The sequence below is a fragment of the Mus caroli genome, chromosome 14 (assembly GCF_900094665.2).
Source record: "Mus caroli chromosome 14, CAROLI_EIJ_v1.1, whole genome shotgun sequence".
Classification (NCBI taxonomy): Eukaryota; Metazoa; Chordata; class Mammalia; order Rodentia; family Muridae; genus Mus; species Mus caroli.
The window spans coordinates 7,027,805-7,051,592 of record NC_034583.1 but is presented as its reverse complement, the minus strand read 5'-3'; the positions used below and the strand labels follow the sequence as shown (position 1 = coordinate 7,051,592).

General features: G+C 43.2%; 1 protein-coding gene across 5 annotated transcripts in view; it reads right to left on the bottom strand.

Moving 5' to 3' along the window:
- Atxn7 (ataxin 7) overlaps nt 1-23,788 on the bottom strand; it is a 139,036-nt gene that overhangs the window by 68,164 nt on the left and 47,084 nt on the right. For 2 of the 5 annotated variants that reach the window (XM_029469048.1, XM_029469051.1), the window contains exons 3-4: nt 22,083-22,388; nt 21,797-21,865 (exon numbers count right to left, since the gene is read on the bottom strand). In XM_029469048.1, coding sequence (XP_029324908.1) covers nt 21,797-21,865; nt 22,083-22,377 — 364 coding nt within the window. In that variant the 5' untranslated portion in view covers nt 22,378-22,388. Of the gene's footprint in view, nt 1-21,796; nt 21,866-22,082; nt 22,389-22,710; nt 23,171-23,788 lie in introns of those variants that run through there. The other 3 variants (XM_021182001.2, XM_029469049.1, XM_029469050.1) reach the window with 3 other exon arrangements.

Here is a 23,788-nt window from a genome sequence, read left to right as displayed (position 1 = left end):
GGAGGGGAGGGGAGGAGGGGAATGAAAGAATGAGGGAAGGAGGAAGGAAAGAGGAAAGAAACTTTAGTATATGCTAATTAATAAAAACAACAAATTATTAATTTCCCACTGAGCTTTTGACCTGTTCCCTTAATTGACACATTTCTGCCTGCCTTTGTTTCAGGAAAGAAAATGAAATAACAAAAAGCAGCATACACTGCCTTCCTAATTTGAGCCCAAGATTATCAGTAGTGCCACGCCCTATCTCTGCAAACAGTCAGTAAATTAGCACACAAATAATGACAGGGCAGGACACCACCACACATTCCTTTTGGACTTCTTGACATGGGGTTCTGGCCTTTCTTTAAGTGGGTTTGTGCTGATTAGTAGAATACAGATTATTGTCATTACAATATCCTGATGACTATGAACTGAAAAGTAAACCAGAAAACTGAGCAACAGCTCAAAATCTGGACTGAAGAGAAGCAGGCTTACATAAAGAATCTCAAACTCTGTCCTTCAGAGACTTCCATCATGGTATAATCAAAGAACAAATATTGACCTAGAGCCTCTACTGGCAATCTCTATGTGCTACATAAAACTGTATGTGAGATAGTCAAACAACAGATTACCTGAAACCTGTATTTTCCATCTGAATTCACAAAATCACTCACACACACACACACACACACACACACACACACACACACAAGTAAATATACACATACATACACAGTGAACTTCAAAGTAAGTCACTGTAAGCCACCTAACATTCAAATAAGATCATGGCACTCTCTGTGTGACTAATGATTTTACCTCTCTCTATTTTAGTTTTTGGTATTTTGTTTGTTTTGTTTTTGTTTGTTTTTGTCAAGACAGGGTCTCACTGTGTAGTTTTGTCTGTCCTGGAACTCACTCTGTAGATCAAACTGGCCTCTAACAGAGATCCACCTGCTTCTGCCTTTTCATGCTGGATTAAAGGTGTGCGCTTGGCCCGAGTATCTTTAATTTCACTGTGTAATCCACAATTTGCAATAGTTTGATTGTCAAGTCCTTAAAGTTAAAGTAACCCTTGGAAACTTCACAAACCAGGGTTGAAGTTAAAAATGACTATTTCTAACAGGCGAAGTACAATAAGGATGTGAACATACAAAATAAAGCATATATAATGGCTGTGTTTTAGCAGCTTATTGTACGAATTAAAAAAAAATCCAAACTTCATGTAATTAATATTAGAATCCTGGGACAATAAAATGTCTATACTTCAAATGAAAAGTGCAGAACTAAGACAGACGTAAAGGAGCAGCAACCAACACTCCACAGCGCTGTGAACTCACTCTACTCAACAGGAAGCAACAGTGGAGAAAAAACCAATCCTGCTCTCATGAAACTTACAATCTGGTTGATTCACACTTCTTATTACAAATATTTTAAAATAATATGTACAGAATAACTACCAAGATTAGCCACTGCAAAACCTGTATAGTACAGCCCTGATATATAAACTCTGGGAATTCACACCAACCACATCAAGACGTAGGTTTGTGATGTATTTGCATCTTCAGAGCAAGCAAGAGGCACTTAAGGGGTTAAATGGCCATAAAGGTCACAACAGCAAGTACTAGAGTGGGTGACAACACTGGTACCAATACTAACAAATGACAGAGTGCACGCTAACTATCCTCAGCCATGTGAAGACACAGACATCACAGAATACAGAGCAACACAGGCTCTTCAGGCCTAAGGCTGTATGTGACAAACTGTGCTGACTCCCAGGAGAAAGGAAAGGCAGAACAAACTCTGCCCATAAAGAACTTCAATCCAGTTACAAAAACACAAAAATAGCCAAAGAAATAACACATTCTTTGTAAACGTGCCCTCCAAGTTGATCCTATAGAGAAAGTATGCATTTTGGGATGAATATGTTGGGGGTGGGGTGGGGATGGGGCTACTCAGTTCAGAGCCACTGCATATGACCACTGAAACTCAGACCACAAAGATGGACTTTTACTCAAAGCCACCCAAAAGAACTCAGTGCTGTAAGAGAGCTAAGGCCCAGAGCTCAGCAGTGTGGTTACTAATTAGGGCCCTAGTTAAGCAACAGAACGGGCACTACTCATGCATCCTAGCCCTGGCCACTACATACTCAACACTTCTGCATACTCAGAACGTTATGTACATTAAAGCTGGGATTCTCAAGCTGAGGCAACTTTTACCCCTACTTCTAGGGAGCACAGCCAATTTAAGTTGTCACAACTACAATCTGTTGGAGATTGGCTCTAACACTTTGATTCGATCAGAAATCTGCATACCCAAATGCTAAAGGTCCTTGTCCACAGCTGATTTTTGATAGATTGGTAAAGACGCCAACGGCCAATGGCTGGGCATGGGCAAGTCACTTGCAGAGTTGTGTGGTAGAGGACACAGAGAACCAGAGAAGGATGGGACATACACAGGAGATAAAGCCAACCAGCCATGTGAAACTTGTGCCTAGGGTAGCAGGGGAAGGTCTAGGAGTGCCCAGCCTTTGAGTTAGCCTTGGCATTTTAAAAATAAGCTAATGTGTGTGTGTGTTTCATTGGAGGATCCAAAGTTAGCTCCTGAGCAGGTGCGTGCTTGCAATCCAATGGGAGCACAAAGCCGCTACAAGAACCTAGTGGTGCAGGATAGAGAGGATGTTAAGCCCTCACAATACACAGAACGGTCCCCCAATGTCCCAGTGTACTGTTCCAAACCCAACAGTGCTAAGGTCAAGAAATCCCATTTTCAAAGGGGTCTTATGAAGGAGAAACTATTGGAAACATGTCCATTGTTGAAGAAACTGAAAAAAATGTGTTAAATGCCTTCCCCGAGGTCAAAGGGAAAGAACAGGGTTTATGGTCCAGAAATCTGACCCAACAAACTCAAGTTTCCTGAAGAACTCTTGGTGCTCACAGAAACACAGCAAAGTAAAAGTCTGAGTCGCCACAGCATGTTCATGTCCCTCTCTGTCCCCAGTACTTACGCAGGATTTCTCTTTCTGCCTATGTACTGGTTGGTTTTGTGTGTCAACTTGACACAAGCTGAAGTTATCACAGAGAAAGGAGCCTCCCTTGAAGAAATGCCTCCATGAGATCTAACTGTAAGGCATTTTCTCAATTAGTGATCAAGGGGGGAGGGCCCCTTGTGGGTGGTACCATCCCTAGGCTGGGTTCTATAAGAAAGCAAGCTGAGCAAGCCAGGGGAAGCAAGCCAGTAAGGAACACCACTTCCATGGCCTCTGCACCAGTTCCTGCTTCCTGACCTGCTTGAGTTCCAGTCCTGACTTCCTTTGGTGATGAACAGAAACTCGGAAGTATAAGCTGAATAAACCCTTCCCTCCCCAACCTACTTCTTGGTCATGATATTTTGCGCAGTAATAGAAATCCTGACTAAGACAGCGTATTACAAAGGACATCTTTCCCCTATCCAATTCTGATCTCTGGAAAGAGGTATAAATAGGCTAACCAATTTGGCATTTGAGGCTCAGAGTGGGTTCCATAAAATAAGCAAAGCAACCCCAACTTCAGGATTCAGATGTAATGGATTGTGTCCCTCAACAAACTCTCACTCCTAAGTGGCAAAGGTGCTAAAGGGGCAAGATGCAATCACAGCCTTCTAACAGCAGGAATGAAGAGGCTGTGGGAGGTGAGAGAGGCTGCTAGTTGGCAAGAAGTATAACAGGACAGACACATAGGGTGTTTTTAGACTTCTCCCTTCCCCAGTTCCTGAAGGAATTAGTCTTCAGACTCTCAAAGCAAACACAGTGTGGGCAATTCCCTGCAGGAGTTAGGGCAGTCCATAGTTATAAAACAAGGATGAACATCAGTGGCCATGCAAAAGCAAACAAACTATGAATAAACACCCAACTTCTAACCTGGAAAAAAAAAGCCCTCAAGGTCTCACATTAAATAAATACCATATAAACTAACACAAGAAAATAACTAGCCACTCCTGTCAACAGGTGTCCACCCACAGGACAGCACTACCTTTACTGTGCATGCATCAGAAACACTGCAAACTTTCCCTGCAATCTGCAGGGGCTCATTCAACTCTTAGCAGAGAACAGCTTTTCATCTAGAAGGGAAACAAGGGTACTACCACAGTTACCAAATCTTGTTAGGATTTGCAGGTTCAGTCCAGGTCTTAGCTAGGACTTCACTGCTGTGAAGAGACGACACAAGCACTGCAACTCTTATTTTAAAAAAACAAAAACAACAACAACAAATGAATTGGGGCTGGAGGGGTTCTGTCAAACAAAACACACCATCCAGCAGCCATGACTTTAGCTCCACCCTAAGAGGAATGACAACCAGCAAATCACCTAAGCAGAACAACAGACTGTTGAGGGATGTCTTAGAAGACTGTTTTCGCTGCCACTGCCTGAAATCCTACAGTCAGTTCCTTATCTACCATTAACTTACAATCAGGCTAAGTTCAGAAACCTCATTTGTCTATTTGGAATGATATATACCTATATGCTGTCACTATGACAAAAAAAGGGGAGGGGGGTCTCAGGTTCGTCCACTTTCCCCTCACTCATCCCTCAATGCTTTGTATCATCCATGCTAACAGTGCAAAGAAAATGAGAGGAAACAATGCTGTGAAAGTATCAGTTAACCAAAACAAAATACTAGAAAAAAAAACACAAAGAATTTTAAAAATAGTTTGAATATATGAACATTATCAACAACAAAACTCCTGCTTTTATTACAAATAAAATAATAATGGAGGCTGACAATGATCTTTTAAATAGACTTCATTTTTATATGCTGGTAGCAAACCCTGATAGTTCCTGAAGGGTTCTAGAAATCTGACAAAAGTATATCCTTTCTACATAATAATCCATTTGTAATACTTACATAATATTTTACACTACTCCATTATTTCACGGGCATGCTTGAGAACCTCTGAACTTACAGCAACCTTTCTTCACCACGGGGAAGCTTATGGCTCTCCCCCTTTGACAAAGGTTTCTCCTAACAGATGCCCATCACCTAAGCCATCTACAGGACTTAAGAGACGTTAAGTCAACAACTTAAAGAGGAGATGGTAGATGAAGAAAACCATCTACGTCAGAAGAAATACTGTCAAAATTGTTGAAGACATTGGCAAGATAGACAAGGAGACTACAATGAAGAATTCTTTGCTAAAAGACAAGAATAGAGGGTATTTTAAATAGCAGTGCCCACACTACCTTTCTCCTTCCAAATTCATCCTCTAACATACATGTCTTTGTTTTATATCATTATCCATCTCTTTTATTAAATAAAAGCTTCATGAAGACTGACATTTTCCTGAAAACCAAAAGAGGTGCACAGTAAAAATATAAAGCGAATGAATAAACACAAGATAAAAAATCATTACGTGACACTGCCAGGTTGAAAAAAGCATTTTGAATTTATAAACCTATTTTCACGGTGTACTTCCTTAGCTTATCAGTGTCTAGAAACACAAGCATCACACAGGCATCTATGAGTGGGGCTACATGCCCTCCTCCACCTGCCTTCTCACTCAGACTCCTAACTCAGTTCCACACTGATCAGTCAGCCTTCCAGCTCATCCACCAGCACGACCCTCCACCACAGCACGTTCACGTCCATTCCCATAGCGCACGTTCACGTCCACCACAGCACNCTCACGTCCATTCCCATAGCGCACGTTCACGTCCACCACAGCACGCTCACGTCCATTCCCATAGCGCACGTTCACGTCCACTCAGAACCAACTCCTGCCCTTCAGTTCCCATCTTCCCGGTATCTCTAGAAACTCCCCAAGTCCACAGCAGCTAACTCTCCCAGCCCCTCCTCCAGGGCTCCTCTGTGGCCTGACTCTGCTCTCCTACTCTAGCTCTCCAATGTGTTGGCTGGGCTCTATGGTTTTCTGGGCCCACATTCTCACTATCTGGGGACTCCTTTTAAGTACACATGAAGTCTCAAAAGGATGCATAACTGCCTGTTTTGTTATCTTCCTGTCCAGATACTATAGGAAAAAAAATAGACAAATTTCTCCTCTTACTCACTGTCAATTCTAACTTCTCCCTTTGTCAGAAATGACATCTAACCATCTTCTGCAGTACAGCAGCTACCTGTAACTGAATTCACTGGCTTTCCCCTATCATTATGGGGGGGGGGGGGCGCCAGGAGGGGTTCTGATTGTGTACAAACATCACCTTCTTGTGGCTCCTCTGGGACCCATGTCCCCTGCCTACCTACTCAAGGGTACCCTTGTAGCTTTCCGTAGTTTCTAATGGGCTCAACTCTTCCTCACTCTGCATCCTCCCCACTGGCAGCCAAACAAGTCAATTAGTGACTGTGTGAAACTAAAATGAAGAAATTCTCCCTCATTTCCTCAGACACTATACATGTCTCCTTCACTGTGATCCAATTTCTCTATTCTTTTTCAAAGTAAACTCTGCCATGTCCACATGCCCCTCTCCACTTCTGCTCTAGTTTTTAGAGCCTTACAACCAGATATGCGCCTTCTCAACTCTGATGAAGATCATTATAAACCTACCATCAAAGCCAGGATCACTTCTCTCACATAACTCTATTCTACACAGTACATGACAGGATACTACAGGCAACATGTTGTTTTTCTTTTCAATGGGTTTTTACATCACCACACTCATCTGGCTTCCCTATCATCTCACTGGGGACTTCTCCATCCTCCCTTTGGTGTGAACTATCTAGAAGCACAACCCTCTTGCTCCTGATTCCCCTCTGATACTTACTGGAACAAACTTGTTCACGGTGTACCATTTGATGATGCAGACTTGACCCAAGAGTCCTACTGCAGTGGGCTACATCAAGTTTCCAACAATCTCTTCAGGGCTGACTCACAGCTGCACATGGATGCCCAACAAATGCACTAAGGATGCACCTAGTCGACCAGATCTCCAATGCATAGACTCCATTTCAGAGCTCATTAACTACACCCTTCAGTGGGTCAAACCCCAAGTGTCTGCCTCTGTCATCTCCAACCAACTCTTTACTTACTCGTGGGAATGCCAATCCCAATTCTATCTCTTGAACCTCTCTGAATGTCTACTGTCCTCACCACACCTCAACCACTCTCACATCTCATTGGTGATGCAGTCAGTTACCCACCCTGGACAATCCACAAACCACCTAAAAGTGACTTTCATGCCACACAAATTACATCAATCTATTCTCCTGCAAGTGGGTTTCCATTGAACTTATAATTCACCTGAATTCCTTACCTGACCTTCTGTGAACTGACCCTCTCAGCCTTATTTCCCTCCTGTCCTCTCTGTCAGACTCCTCCTGGATGACCATTCAGAAACATCGTCCTCCTCCTGGATAACACTTCCTTCTCATCACTATATCCAGCTCAAACATTAAATCCCCTTGATCAAGGGAAAGTCTCCCTTGATCATATTAACTCAAATCCATTTATTAGCCTTCTTAATTGATTGTGCAGCACTGGGTCCATGAAAATGTGTATTAATTGTGTTTAACATTGTACAGAGCAAGGACTCTGTACTCAATTTCCTATCAGAAAACCCAGCCCTTATAGTGGGTAACTCTATATAAAGACTTAATTAGTTTAGCTTCCCTGGGAATTACGACTAGCTTTCACAATGGGTCTGTAATTCTATCTTCAGCTTCTAGCACACAAAAAACTTGAATAATTTGCTTTTCAAATGTTTTGGGGATAAAATCTAAAAGCATGGAATAAGGCAAAACAAAAAATTCTCAAGGCAGTATGCACACTGATCAAGCACTTACAGCATTCTGGAAGGGAGATTTGCACAGTTAGGAAATCTAACACCAAGTCTGCATTCTGCCTATCACATGATCATCTCAAAGGACTCAGAAAAGGCCTCTGACAAAATCCAACATGCCTTCATGACAAATGTAAGGGAATGTAGGGCTAGAGGGAACATAACTCTCTATAAGAGCCAGTATCATCCTAACCGTGAAGAGTGAGACAATCCCACTCAAGTCAAGGCGGAGAGAGACAGGGATGCCCACTACCACAGCCCTTTTCATGAGTGCATGTCCATCTGCTTCAAGTACTAGTGGCAACAGGAAGACAAGAGAAGGAAAAGAGAAGCATGCAAATAGGGCTATTTACAGAGGACATGGTACTACTACATACTAGAGATCCCACCAGTAGAAACAAATTCAGCAATGTGGCAGGGTACAGAATCAGCTTGCACATATCAATGGCTTTTCTATACCCCAACAAGAAACACACAGAGGAGGAGAACATGGACATATATCCATCACATTAGTCTCAAAGAAAATAAAATATCTAGGAATAAACATAGCCAGGGATGTGAAGGACCCTCTACTCTACAATAAAAACTTTAAACCTCAGAAGAAAGAAATAAAGAAAAAAATAGAAAGACACTAAAAACAGAAAACTATCCCACGCCCATGGATGGGTAGAATTAACATTGTGAAAATGACCATTCCATCAAAACCTATTTACAGATTAAAAGAATCACAATCACAATTCTAATGTCATTTTTCACAGAAACAGAAAAAACTATCCCAAAACTCATATGGATCCCAAATAGTCAAAACGATCCCAAGCAGAAAGAACAGTGGTGGAAGGATTATAATTTCATATATTAACATACATTACAAAGCTTTGTGTGTGTATGTAGGTGTGTGTGTGTATATATATATATATATATATATATATATATATATATATACACACACACCTACATACATATATACATATATATGGCATTGGCACAAAAACAGACATGTAGACCAATGGAACAAAATTAAAGACCAAACAGGCATAAATGTAACTTCAGCCACTTAATATTTGACAAAGACACTAAAGCCATAAGCTAGAGAATATGGTGCTGAGAAAACTAAAAACTCGATGCCCACATGCAGAAGACTGAAATTATAGCTTTATCTATCATTCTGCACAAACACTAACTCCAAATGGATCAAAGACTTACACCTGACGCACTGAAAGTGCTGGAAGAAAACATAGGCGGTGCCCTATATAATACAGGGTAGGAAAGGACTTCCTGAAGAGGACTCCATTTGCCCAAGAATGAAGGCAACTAATGACAACTGAGACGTCATAAAACTAAAGGCTGCACTGCTTCACAATTAATTTTAAGCAATCAAGTGTATGAAGAGGAAGCCCACAGAATAAGAAAGAATTTTGCCAGCTGTAAATCTGACAAGGGATTAATATCCAAAATATACAATGAACTCAAAAAAAACAAGGAGTAAAAGGTATGTGGCAGGGGCAGGGGGGTGTTAAAAACATGAATAGAGAAGTCTCAAAAGAAAAAAAAAAAAACAATGGCTAAGAACTATATCAAAAATTGTTCATTATCCTTCATTAACTGTTGCTGGGATTTCTAACTGGTGTAGCCATGAAGGAAATTGGTGTGGAGAATTCTCAAAGGGCTAAAAAAATAAATATCCCATGACTCGGCCTTACCGGCTTATGCATAAAGAACTTAACATAGGGGGCTGGTGAGATGACTCAGCGAATAAGAGCACTAACTGCTCTTCAGGAGGTCCTGAGTTCAAATCTTAGCAACCACATAGTGGCTCACAACCATCCGTAGTAACATATGATGCCCTCTTCTGGTGTCTAAAGACAGCTACAATATACTTACATATAATAAATAAATTCTTAAAAAAAAAAAACTAAACATCGTACTGCACATATATTTGCTGAGCCATGTCCACTGCTGCTCTATTCACAATAGCTAGGAGACAGAAACAACCAAAAGTCATACAAGCAATGATTAGATAGTGAAAATGTAATGTGTACTGTGTAATACTACTCAACTACAAAAAAAATAAATCAAATCATGAACTTTGCAGGTAAATATGCAAAACTAGAAAACCTATCGCATTGAGTAAGGGGACTCAGACCCAGAGTACAAATGCCACAGGGTCTCTCTCATCAGAGGCTCCAAACCCTCAGATGTCAGCAGATGGGCCTACAGTAATTTGCAGAAACCAGGGAAGTAAAACAGGGCAATTACCACAAGAGAAATGTTGGGGGATACAAGTAGCCTTATCAGGGAAACGAGGAAAGAAGTATTTATTCTTTAGGAAGGTAGGCAGAGGTAATACAGAAGGTGGAAAGAGAGATAGGAGGATTAGCAGGATATAAATGACCTGATATGGGAAACAGAGAGAGAGAAGCTCTTTAAGGGCAGGGGAGAGAGGAAAATACAGAAAGAGGATAACATAACAATTAGGGGTATCTGAAAAATTCTATAGGTAATCATACGATTAACTACTTACCCAAAAATGTATAATATATGTAATGACGTGTGTAATGAGCTTTTCTCGTCTGAGCTGACAATGGTTCTTCTAGCAACCAAAGACCATCTAACGAAACCCACTACCACACAGGAGAAGCTTGCTTTTCAACTGTTGTCTAGTGCAGTCCAAAAGTCTCCAAAAACATACAGCCATTTGCTGTTGCCTCCAGAGGTGGAAGGGATGGAGGTCTCTCTGCTGAAGGTACTATGCACTCAGACACAGGGTCCAGAGGCTCCAGACCTCCAACTGAACTGAAAGCCTCCTCCCTGAGGACTAGCTTCCACAATATCAAGATGTGCATGCCAGTTCCCAAAGGCGAGAGGCAAGTAACAGCCCTCCTCAGCTCTGATGTCTCTGTCTATATGCCATATCAACAGCCAGCGTGGCACAGTAACAGTGCTGGTAAAGGAGCCACACACACCTTGGCAGTAACCAATGGCTCTCTAATTGAACTTATGACACGCACAAGATGGTAACAGTGACTGGTACTGAAAGCCCGGCTAACGACTCAGGTTAGTGAATCTGCAATGACTATTGATATATATTATTATTATACTGAATATATTATTCAGTATAATCTTTACAGCAATCTAAACATCCGTCCTTTTACCCTAATAAGTATAGTCTTCACCTCTTATCAAACTAACTTCACTTTGCAACAGACCACGGTAAGAAAACCGTAACCGGGCTGGAGAGATAGCTCAGCAGTTAGGAACATTCACTGCTCTTCTGAAGGTCCTGAGTTCAAATCCCAGCAAGCACATGGTGGCTCACAACCACCTGTAATGAAATCTGATGCCCTCTTCTGGTACAATACACTTACATATAATAAATAAATAAATCTTTTCTTTTTAAAAAACAAAGAAAAAACCGTAATGAATCAAAACGCAGAGTTGTGGAGCCCAGGCCCAAAAGATACATCTACACAACAATCCTATGTGGTGTGAGGTTCAGGAACACTGTGTGATGAAGGGGGGGTGGGGAGGATGGGGGTTGGAGGTTGGAAGAACTGTAACGGCCAGAAGACAAGGGAGTTGGTTGTGAGATTGTGCCTCCTTGTAAAGTCAGAAGCTACAACCATAAAGTCTCATCAGAATGACTGCCTAAGCATAAGCTGAACAAGGATGAGATCAATGGAAATGCCAACGTGGACGAGGAAAAGCCATGAGGCATTCTCAACATTATACAAAGAGCTACAGGTAACTGAGCAATGCTGAGGGAGGAAAGATAACACCAAGTGATTATCCAATACCAGTCATGACAACATATGTACAAGTAACATACACATGGAACAGGTCATACACACACACACACACACACACAATCAGACATATACATATATATATACATGCATAACATTGTGTGTAAACTTGAAAGACAGGGAAGAAAGCGAAAGAGAAGTGTCGTAATTAAAACAGACCTCTACAACGATCATGTGTCACTTTCTATAAATATAGTGATAATTTTCCATTATTATAATGACACTTCCTATACCGTTCCAAAACAAAGAGGTAACAAGTGGTGAACTAGTAGAAACAAAATGAAAATTTCCAAGAATTGAAAAGGTAATTTTCTAAATTCTCTCACTAGGCAGAAAAACCCCAGGTGCTCTCCAATTACAAAACTACAGCTTTCTCGTGTATCCCTTCAGCCACTCTCCAATGTAGTGCAGATGACTTATCCTATAGCCTATAATTAATATTTTTCTGCCCAGAAAAGGGGGTCTGGATTGCATTCCAGGAAGGAGTCTAAATATGTACAAACTAGAAGCATGAAAAAAAAAAGTATGTGCAAATCTGTACAAATAGAAAAGTGAACACTCACAGCTGGCTTCCTTCTGCAGGTCAGAGTGAAGAGAGACTGCTAAGGAGGAGGAAGTGTCACCTCTTACTACTTATTCCCCACCATCCAAGGTAGCATAAAACTAACACTAATTTGCTACACTCTGGCCAGCATCCTAAGAGTGCTGAAGTTTGGGCTGCTGAGATGGCTCAGTGGGTAAGAGCACCCTACTGCTCTTCCGAAGGTCCAGAGTTCAAATCCCAGCAACCACATGGTGGCTCACAACCATCAGTAATGAGACCTGACGCCCTCTTCTGGTGTGTCTGAAGACAGCTACAGTGTACTTACATATAATAATAAATAAATAAATCTTTAAAAAAAAAAAAAAAAGAATGCTGAAGTTTCCTCAGACTGACTACATTTTGTCTGTTAAAGCTGGCAATTCACTTCCTGTTGCTTCTTGATAGCTCTTCAGAAGGTATCACTTCATTGAAGGTGTGTATTTTCATTCCAACCTGCAGTATCACTCAAGGCTCCCAAGCAGGCATTACCATCATCTGTTCGCACGTAGTCAACGGAGACTTGGTGAAGCAATCAGTTCCTTGCTGGAGCTGCCATCTGAACACAGGTTAAACTGTGGAATTGGAGTTCCCAATACTGCCTCTATTTAAAGGTGATTTTTGCACATGCATCATATGGTATGTCTTTTCTATACAGTACCTACTAATCGCACACATTCCCTGAATATACTTTTGAAGACAAAGATTCCGCACTGAGGTTCTCAGACATCACAGATAGTGATCTTGAGAAGTCCACACTGAAATGAGCAAAATAAAGCCAAGGCAGTAATAAGTATTTCCTAAAGCTAAATACTTTCAGAGTTAGAGGGCTATTCTTTTAAAAAAATTATTTATTTTATGTATTTGAGTACACTGTCGCTGCATCAGACCCACCAGAAGAGGACATTGGATCCCATTATACCTTGTGGTTGCTGGGAATTGAACTGAGAACCTCTGGGACAACAGTCAGTGCTCTTAACCTCTGAGCCATCTATCTCTCCAGCCCCCAAGGACTACTCTTTGGCCCAAAGTGATAATGCTCAGACTTCATGATAGTTTGAGACCAAACAAAAATGCTGACAATTCTATACATGGAGTTCATCCCAGTTTAAAATACATAGCCAAAGACTACAAAAAACATGAATGAAACCTGGTTCAGAAAAAGTCTCGGGCTTAAGGTTTTTTTAGTCTAGCTGGTAGAAAATTGCCACAATTTCCTTGCCATACACAACAGAAAAAGCATTTTATGCTCCCAGATTCTTCATTACAAAGAGAAATAAGACCGCTGAACTTAGTTACACACTAATAGTGCCTTAGTCACTCTGCTCTTTCCTTAGCTCACTTAGAACAACACCTGCTGTACACGAGGAATACAGATTTAATCCTCGGCCTTTCTTCCAAAAGTAGAGTAACTCCAATGGCTAAGTCTGCTAACGTTTTTTTTTTTCTCCCTAGAACTTCAATCATCCTTTAATAATCACAGGCGTTCATTTATTAGAACTACTGTCATAAAGTTCGAATATCAATGTGATTAAAAGCAAGCTGGCACTGAGGAGACGTTAAAGAGTGTAATTTCACGTTTCCAAATTCCTTTAAAAGATTTTTGTAATGGTACAAATCCCAGGTGATTATATTTACTATGTGGTACAACCTTAGCTTTAACTTAATCTTTCTTTGAAAAGCTGATCAGTTCTAGTGCACAGCCCCTCAAAAGCTCACCAAGGACACAGCTCTGGTGGCTCAAAGACAATAGTTTTGGTTCTTTGCTTTGTTTTGAGTTTTATTTGTTCTTTTGTTTTTTCTTTTTAGTAAAGTTCTTATTTCTCAACAAAATTAAGCAAACAAGGTTAGGTTGACTTGGTCATGCTTATACGCAGGCACACATCTGGAGTGGGCTTGGCACAGCATGGAGGGCAGGCAATCCATGATTGAAGGCTACATGCTTTGAGACCTTGGTGAATTACCTCACAGTTCTGAAACTTTTCTCCTCTGTAAAATGGAGAAAATGGTGTGGCTAAAGTATTACAGTGACAGCTATACTGTGAACATACTTGCCAAACTTCCCGTATGCTCATGTATGTGGGAACACTGTTAGATTTGGACATCAGGAAGGATGTTTGTATGAAATGAAGTGTCTGGAGTCTAACAGTACAAGTTACAAAGATGTTATGTATGAAAGTGTCATAATGAAGTCCATTATGTAGTATTCTAACTAACTTAAAAATGCAATGGAAAGAGCAAGTAAAACAATAAGCTGCAGGAAAGCACAGCCAAGCCGACATCACATGTAGGTCACAGGCCACAGTGACCTGCGCGCACTGCTCATTCTTTCCTCCTGACAGAATTTACAAGAGCCTGTCAAAGTGAGTGGAGTGCTGCGCAGCAGGTTGACCTGCGTCGTCTCCACCAGCTGCGTCACTCAAGGCAGGCTTGGGGTCAGCATGCGTTATGCTGGATGTTATGCATTTTAGCAAGCACAAAATCGTAAGACACTGTCACCTTTTTAAAATCATAACACACATTTGCTTCTGAATAGAGCCTTGCTACTCATTCCCAAGACAAACTTGGGCTTCTCTAAGGTAGCTAAAGGACAGAAAGGCTATGAAGAGTTTAAGTGGGGAAAATACTCACAAAATGTCTATCATCCTGCTCCTGAATATTAGGGACTATGATAGCAGCATAATACCCTAAGCATCACTGCCATGGCCCAGGGCTCCTGAAGACCCGGCAATGAACATTCTACTGCTCTGCATGTGAGTCAATCTAGGAAAGCAATGACACATGGGAAAGCGGACAAGAGTTTGGGACTGGGCAAGCGCTGAAATGGTGTCCTTAACTCACTTATGTGGTGTTTTTATTGGTGTGTTAGTCAGCAGAAGGCAATTTGAAAACATAAAAATAAATGATTTTAATGTAAACAAGACATGATTGGGCGTGGCAACACACATCTTTAATTCCAGCACCCAGAAGCATAGTCAGGAGGCTTTCTTTAGACTAGTCAAGGGTACATGATGAGACCCTGCCTATTTTTTTTTTAACAAAAAAAAAACTAGATCTAACAAGGAACCTTAAGCATAGCCTTTTTTCCTCTCCATATTATTTCCTTCTATCCCACATTCCTCCAACGGTAAATAAGCTCTTCGCTCAGGAATACTGCTTTCTACCCTTAACACAAAAAGTTCGAAAGAAAATGTCAATCATGTTCAGTGGAAGGGGTACACTTTCATCAACCATGGGACTTATGAAGACAAAGTCATTTGGCTTCTCCCGTAATGGACTAGACAGTAAATAGCTGAGATCATAGGTTGTATGGTCTTTGCTGTACCCCACTTAACACTGTTGCTTGCTGTGTAGAGAGAGCAGCCACAGATATATAAGTATAGGAGTGCCTCTGGCCATGTCCCAACACAATTTTCCTTAGGGACAATGATACGTGAATTTCACGTAATTTTCACATGCCATGATATCATCTTCGAGGCTTTCTTTCAATTGTTTGGCAACATAAAAATCCATGGACTGTACTTTGACTAGAATATCTATGTACTTAGAGGTAGGAAGGAAACCTGGAGAGGAGTGCCTGTCTGGATCTCTCCATGTTCCTTCTCCCATACATGTGAGTGCATACCCTAAAGCTACAGCACTGCTCATGGGTGCTGTCTGTCAGCCAGGTATTGGATCTTATCATTGCAGTACCAATGCTCACCTGCAGAGGCTGCCTCAAGTGAGGCACTCAACAAGATCACCCAAGTACTCCTAAGTTCATTTGCAAACAACTAGCCCCCAGGTGATTCAAAGGTGAAGAACAGAGACTTCAATGTTACCTTAATAAGTTTGGTTTAAATTCCCACTTGACATGCAGAACTGTTACCTCGCTTGTACATGAGGGAGATCAGAGAACTGGCAAGCCCACGTGCCTCAGACACAATGGAAAGACTGCACTTTCTAGAACACGAGGTGAAGCCTAAGCAATCAGACAAAAGATGAAACACTATGAGGCCTGTGACATGCTTCAAAATAGTTCACTGTGTGGCAGAGATAAAACGAGACTGGGCCATGACTCGGTCACTGAAGTCCTGTAACGGCTAAAGGAGGCTTGCCAAAATATTTTGTTTTTCTGTGTTTCAAATCATACATAAGAAAACCTTAGTGGTAGGGACCAGATATGAGAACCTATAGAGAAAAATGAAGTACTTCAGGGAAAGGATTTTATGTCTATAATGTGGTGTCTTTGACAGTACTGTAAACAAACACCGATCCACTTTCAGTTCACTAACCACAAGCCATCTTTCCTTACTAGAAAAGAAAAAGGGTGTGTGCTGGACAGCTTTTGTCAACTTGATACAAGCTAAAATCATATAAGAGGAGGGAACCTCAATTACGGAAACGCCTCCACAAGATCTGGCTGTAGGCAAGCCTGTAGGGCATTCTTAATGATCAATCAGGGACGGACTGTCCAGCCCATTGAGGTACTGAGAACTCAACACCAGCACATCCTTGGGCCGGTGGTATTGAGTTCTATGAAAACCGCAGGCTGAGCAAGCTGTAAGAGCAAGCATGGCCTCTGCATCAGTAGCACCTTCATGTTCCTGTCCCACTTGAGTTCCTGTTCTGACTTCCTTTGATGATGAATTGTGATGTATATAAGTATAAGCCAAATAAGCCTTTTTCCTCCTCAAGTTGCTTTGGTCATGGTATCCCATCACAGCAAGAGTAACAGTAACCTTGACTAAGACAGGGTAGTACTGCTGAGATAACTCGAAAGGCTATCCTCACTGGGCTAGCTGGCCACAGCACCTGCTAACCTCTTTTTCCACTGTGCTCAACAGCAGTCCTATTACTTAGATAAGGACATCACTTGCCACAAGTGAGGACCATCCTTCTGTGTCGCTAGAGTGCTACTGTGCCTAAATATCAGGCATAAGGGACATCTTTGTTCTTTCTAGAAAAATGTAAGTGGGCACTAAAATCTGGGCAAAACAACATCAAACACTGTCAGCCTCTGGCCTCTCCTAGAGCCAAATTAAAGTGGTCCTACCCATACTCCCACTACAATGGAAGTCAGGCATTTGAACCAGGTACTCCATGGTAGTGTCCTTCAATCTTTCTAGTAGTCCCAGTCATTTTAACTTTTCAGCAAATGCTTACTGAGCCCAACAGTGCACAGAAGCTGATGCCTTTATCAACAATGTCTCTGGCCCAGAATACACACAACAAAGAGCCATCACGTAAAACATATTCTCAGAGAGACAGAGAACAAAGGAAAGCTCGAGGTGGTTTAGTCTCATTCAAGTGGATTCAGTGAAGCCGCAGCCCATTTTCCAAAGCAAGGCAAGTGCCCAGCACCACTGCTGCTGACTTCTGCCATGACACAGTCGACAAGGTTGCTAGGAAATTAAACTACTTAACGGTTCATCTGTTAAGTTTCCCTGTGGTTTTTAGACATTGATATCAAATTCCTAATCGGCCCCTGAAATCTCTCAAACACTGGACCACCAACCAGGCAGCATTCACCAGCTGATATGAGGCCTCCAACACATAATACACTAGAGGACTGCCAGGTCTGTGTTCATTCAGAGATGATGCACCTAACCCTCAACAAACTGGAGGCCCCAGAGAGTTTAGAGGTCAGGTGAGGTGGGAGGTAGGGAGTGGGGACATCCTTGTAGAGACAGGGGAATGGGGAGGAGGTATGGGATATGGAACAGTTGGAGGGTGGACTGGGGCAGGGGGTAGACTAAGGGGAGGAATAAAATCTGGAGTGTAATAAATAAATAAATAAATGTCACAAAAAAATCCCTAATCAGTTATTCACAGCAATTAATTCCATTTAAACATAAATTTTCGTAAATTTCACAAAGAATTTGTGAAAAATTTTAAAGTAGAATTTTAATTTAAAACTTTAAAAGAAAAACATAACTTATTTTTGAGTTTGATTATTAAAAGTTCAAAATATATTATCAACCTTAGCTCAACAAACTCCACAATGCCACCAACTAGTATTATAAGTTACAGAGGTAAGCAGTATGAAATCAGGATGTGGATGAGCAATGGGCTAGTCTCTGAAAAGTGAATGACTAATTACCCTAAGTCTTTCCATGTGCTAAAAGGAAGATAAAAGAGAGGTGACATATTACCTAACTCGGGAGCAATGCTAGTTCTACCAAACTTTACTGTTCCACGCTTCTTCCACAGCATTAATTTTGGGGTATGAACAAACTGACTTAAGCAAGTTACAGAGAAAAGAGAAAAAAAAACAAGACCTACTACTATGTAATTTTGAACTTTGGCATTGAGACTCTAAGAAAAATGGCTTCAGCCATTTGCCCTAGAGAGTAGGAATATACATTATTTTGCATATACTTTCAGAACTCTGATCCCTAGAAGCGATTCAAGGGTCCTAAGTTGAAAAGATGATGGAAAGTAAATTGCAAAGTCAGTTCTAACATTACCAGGAGCTGAAAGGGTCAAAGAAGTTACTGTGCAACAGGTCACTGTAAGTTATCTAATTTATTTTCACCTTCTACAATAACCTTGGGAAATAGGTATTATCATCTCCTTTCCAAAATAAGAGTTATTTTCAGAGAGATTAAAAAGCCAATTTCATACCCCATGTTTGATAACTCTCTGGCTAATAAATCATAAATTGAAGAATCAGGGTCTTTATATTCCTAAAGGCTTCATAATGGAGAATTTCTCACTTTTATTATTTCATTAATAAGTCAAATTATATACAAATATACATATTTCTTCACAATTTAACTTCACTGATGAGACAAATACATACAGATTTAATTCTTAAACATCACTGGCTGATGGAAGACAATCTTAACTAAAGACAACGGTAAGTAAGTCCTATCAGTGTTAATAGAACATCAGGGTCTGTCTCCCTGTTTCTCTTTTTAGGGTGGTGTGTAGGAGTAAGTGTGTTTGAAGCACACATGTATGTAGAGGACAGAAATCAACCTCAGATGTATCAGTTCCCCTGGAGCCATCCACCTTGTTGTTTGAGAAATGGTCTCTCACTAACCTGGAGCACATCAAGTAGACTGGCTGGACAGGAAGCCCCAGAGATACAGTGCTTGCTAGCTCTCCCTCCTTCCCTAAACACCCCCCCCCTTGCTCCCTCCATGGGATTAAAAGCATGTGCCAACAGGCATGCTTTTGGTGGGGAGTGGGTGGGTGGTTAATGTAGGGTCTAGGGATCACACTCAGGTCTCCACCATTGCACAGTAAGCACTTCACCAATCAAACCACTTCCCTGACCCTCAGTACAGTCAAAATAGCCTCCGTCTTTCAAGCTTGGACCTTTCAGTAACACATGAAGAAGTGACTGAACTAAAACTTCAGTCTTTACTCAAAATATGCAAGCATAAGCTCCAGACAACCTAACAGCTACAACATCTTTTAAATGGAGAGAGCAGCTTTAAAAAGACGTAAGTGAGGGGCAGGGTGGTTTGGCTGACTGGAGAGATGGCTCAGCCATCTGACCACTCTTCCAGAAGACCAAGGTTCAAATCCCAGTACCCACATGGTAGCTCACAACTCTCACATAGACACACATGCAGACAAAACACCAATGCACATACAATAAAGGTAAGTAAAATTTGAAAATATTTTTTTTAGAGATGTAAGCCAGGTAGAGTAGTACACACCTTTAACCCCAATTCTCTGGGACTCTGGAGGCAGAAGCAGGGAGAACTTTGTTAAATTCCAGGCCAGCTGGAGATCTACATAGTGAGTTACAGAACATAAGAGTTACATAGGGGAACCCTGCCAAAAACAATCAACCAAACAACAAAAACAATCCAAACCAACCTCTAACAAGCTGTTTTATAGATTGATAATACAACTCGGTTTGTGACTCCCTTTGGCCTTAGCTATGAGATTTTAGAGCTTTACGGACCCTATTCCCATTAGAAAATATCAAACCGAAGAGAAATGGGTTCAGCTGCTAAATGTTCTTGAGTCTCAGAGATCAAAGCATTCAAGGCAACACATTCATCCTCTACAAGGGAATTACCAACACTCAGCATCCTGTTCTCTGAGACTTAGGAGTCATTTAAGGGACAATACCCATAGCAGGAATAAAAAAACAGGAGCAAGAGTGGATTAGGACCTCTGAAGTCCCACTCTAACACTTCCTACCAGAGTTGCCACTTAGTGATTTTAATTTTTCAATCCCAGGCGGACTGCCAAGTCACCACTAAAACCGGACTAACAACTGATTTTTCCTATTGCAACATCACCAACAAGTCCTGTGCTTCTCTCTTTCCTCTCCCCTTAAACAGCAATCCTCACAAAAAATCAACTAATTTTCCCTATAGTCTGTTCCCACCAGAAGCACTCACGGGGTTGCCATCAGTATTACTCTTCTTGACAATACCAACAGACCATGTGGCCAGCTGAAAAAGCCAAAGCAGGGAAAAGGAAAAAAAGGTGAGAGCTAAAACCTGCAGGGACTGTGAGGCCAGCACAGTAAGGATTTAGAAACCCAGCTGCCAAAGTTCTGCTTCTTGAGTCCTGAACAAAAACTCTGCCAAAATAAACGGCTACAGGTGAGAAATCAAATTGCATGGGCACATGTAAACTCAGTACTCTGGATCCCACACTTGACTCAAGGCCATGACCTTTCTCACCAGACTGCCCGGGTAGTCATTATGAATCAAAAGTCATAGAAAAGGGTACTGTCAAAAGACAAATCTAAGTCTCCTGATTCCTAACCTGATTTTCATTGATAGCATACCTTTAGATCACCCTATCAGTAGACGTTGATTTACTGTGGTTAGTAAAATTCTGTATTCTTGTCCCCTTATCTGGCAAGGCCAACAATCACATAAATCCCAAATGTACTCCTTGCTTGTGATGATCTTTTGGTAGCATTCTAAACATCGCTTTAAATTCCCATACAAACAAGGGTACAGGGAGGCTTAAATACTTTTTGTTTTAAAGTACAAATGCCCATCATGGTGGTGCATGCCTTTATAATCCCAGCACTCAAGAGGCAGAGGCTGGCAGATCTCTCAGTTCAAAACTAGCCTGGTTGGTGGCACACGCCTTTAATCCCAGCACTTGGGAGGCAGAGGCAGGTAGGTGGATTTCTGAATTCCAGGCCAGCCTGGTCTCCAAAGTGAGTTCCAAGACTGCTAGGGCTATACAGAGAAACCCTGTCTCGAAAAAACTGGGAAAAAAAAAAAAAAAACAGCCTGGTCTACAAAGCAAGTTCCCAGACTGCCAAGGCCATTTAGTAAAACTCTCTTAAAAAGCCAAAATAATAAAATAATTATTATTCAAAATTCACTCTCTTTGCCTTAAGAAAACCTGGTTTGGTTTGGTCAAGGCTCCTGCTCTACAGCATCCCCAGAAAGGCACTACTTTCCAATGCTTAGAACTCTTTCTTTCCCAGTGTTGTCCATAACTAAAGGGATATAGGTTAAACTCCCTGCCTGCTTCCTATGCCCATCACTTTGAATTGCCCTTTCCAGAAGGGATCCAGGTTGCTGCCCATTACAGAAAGCCCTTAGAAATGAGATTTCTTTCTAAATGTTCTACCCACCCTCTTCCATCCTCTTCAGCACAGACCTCAATGTGGCAAGCAGGGAAGGTGGGCTGAAGCAACAAGAAAACTTCCCCAAGGTTGGGTACAAACTCCACCAGGGGGGCTGGACTCACCTTCCCGACAGAGCCCCATGACTTCGCGGTTTTTCCCAAACTCCTTGAAACTTTCATCCAATTCGGTCCCTAGGAGATATACACACACAGGAGGAGGGGAGAGGCAGGTCAGTGGCTAGGAGTGTGACGCACGCTCACGCACGCTCCGGGTAGGTGTGGGCACCCAGCAGAAGATAGCATCTCTGACCCCCGAGGGGGCGGTCACAGGACTCGGCGCGGGCGAGGGGAGCGGGGCCAGAGGAGGGGGGCGGGGGGGCGGGGGGAACCAGGAGGCGTGGACACTCACCATCCTTCCCAGGAAGTTTGGAAGCTTCCACCCACAGATTCCACGACTGTCCCAGCATCGCTTCGGGACTGGGCAAGGGCCTGCTCTCCGCAACCGTCGCCATGGCGGCGGCCGAGGTGGTGGTGTCCCCGGTGCCGCCGTCCTCCGCCCGTGGGCGCCGCAGCGGCGGGTGCTGCCGCTGGGGCTGCAGAGGCTGTGGCTGCTGCTGCTGCTGCTGCTGCTGCCGGGCGGCCGCTGCTCCGCCCGCCGCGCGGCGCGGCTCCCCCCTGACGTCATCCGCGGCCCGCTCCGACATTCTTTCCGCTCCTACAATGTAACAAAAAGGGGGAAAAGAGTGGCGCGGGGGCCGCTTTTAAGGAGGCTCCGCGGAGTTCCGGCGGCGTGCGCGGCCCGCAGGCCCGCGGTGCTGTCAGCCCCCGGCCCCTGCCGCCGCCCGCCTCCCCGCCTGGGCGCAAAGTCCGCGGCGCCGCCGGCTTTCGCTTTCGCCTCCCGCGGCCCTCGTAGGGCGCCGGCTGCGGCTGCCACTGCGGCGCTGGCCGCCCGGCCGGGCCCGGCTCGGGAGGCCAGCGCCCGGAGCCGAACTGCCGTGACCTCAGGCCTGCCTGCGCCCCAGCCCGCGGCTGCCCACCCTGCGGGCGCTCGCATCCCGGCCCAGCCGGCAGCCCCGCTCCTTCCTTCCGTCCGCGCGTCCGTCCGAGCGGCGGCGCCCGGCCGGCTCCCTTAAGCGGAGGCGCCTCCTGTCGCCTCCTCCCCCTCGCCGGTCCCTCCCTCTCTGCTCGCTCCGGCGAAGTTTGCACGTCAAGCCCCCGGAGTGGAGCCAGGGCGAAGTCGGAAACGCAGCCACCTATGGAAGAGCCTGCCGGTCGGCCTCGGCGCAGTAACGAAAGCGTCGCCCAGGCCCTCCCTCCGGAGCCCGGGGCACCAGCTCTTCGCTCTGGGCTCGCGGGAGGCTGCCCAGTAGCTGGAGCATGAATGGGAAGCTGCCACTGTGCGGACGCCCAGAAACCAAAGCTGCCAGTGACAGGTGTGAAAATGCCGCCCAGGTGTTAGCCCAGGCTCCCGCATCGAGCCCCTGCTGCATGGCCAGCCAGGCACGTGCACTTGAGTGCCCACAACTGAAGGTCACACTGTGTCCTGCGAACTTGAATTTTTTCTCCAGCAAGAAGGAAGCCACAAAATCAGTGTATCACTTTAAAGTTGGGTTGTTAGTCTCTCACTATTTATGGCTGTCGTTCCTAGAATCGGATGAGACCCCCATGGCTTAAGGAATAGACCAGACATTCGTCAGATTTGGATCATAAATTAAATAAGCACTAACACATACACTCACCCCTCCCCGACCATCAAACAAGTAAAGCACAGGAGTGGACCACCACAAGGTGCCTTTAGTTCCTATTAGGCTGTTATCTCATTTCAGTAAAGCAGCATCTTTTGAGCCTGCTCAGAGCCTCAGGCTTACAGGTGCCTTCTGGAACTATATGAAGAGGTGAACTTTCTCGACTTGCTGCTATTATCTGTTGGCTTTGTGTGTGTGTGAATGTTTAGTAAGACAGATGTGACCAACATCTCTGTTGAAGAAATGTCTAACTTACAAAAACCCTTTAAAATGTTAAAATGAGGGCTGGTGAGATGGCTCAGTGGGTAAGAGCACCCGACTGCTCTTCCGAAGGTCCAGAGTTCAAATCCCAGCAACCACATGGTGGCTC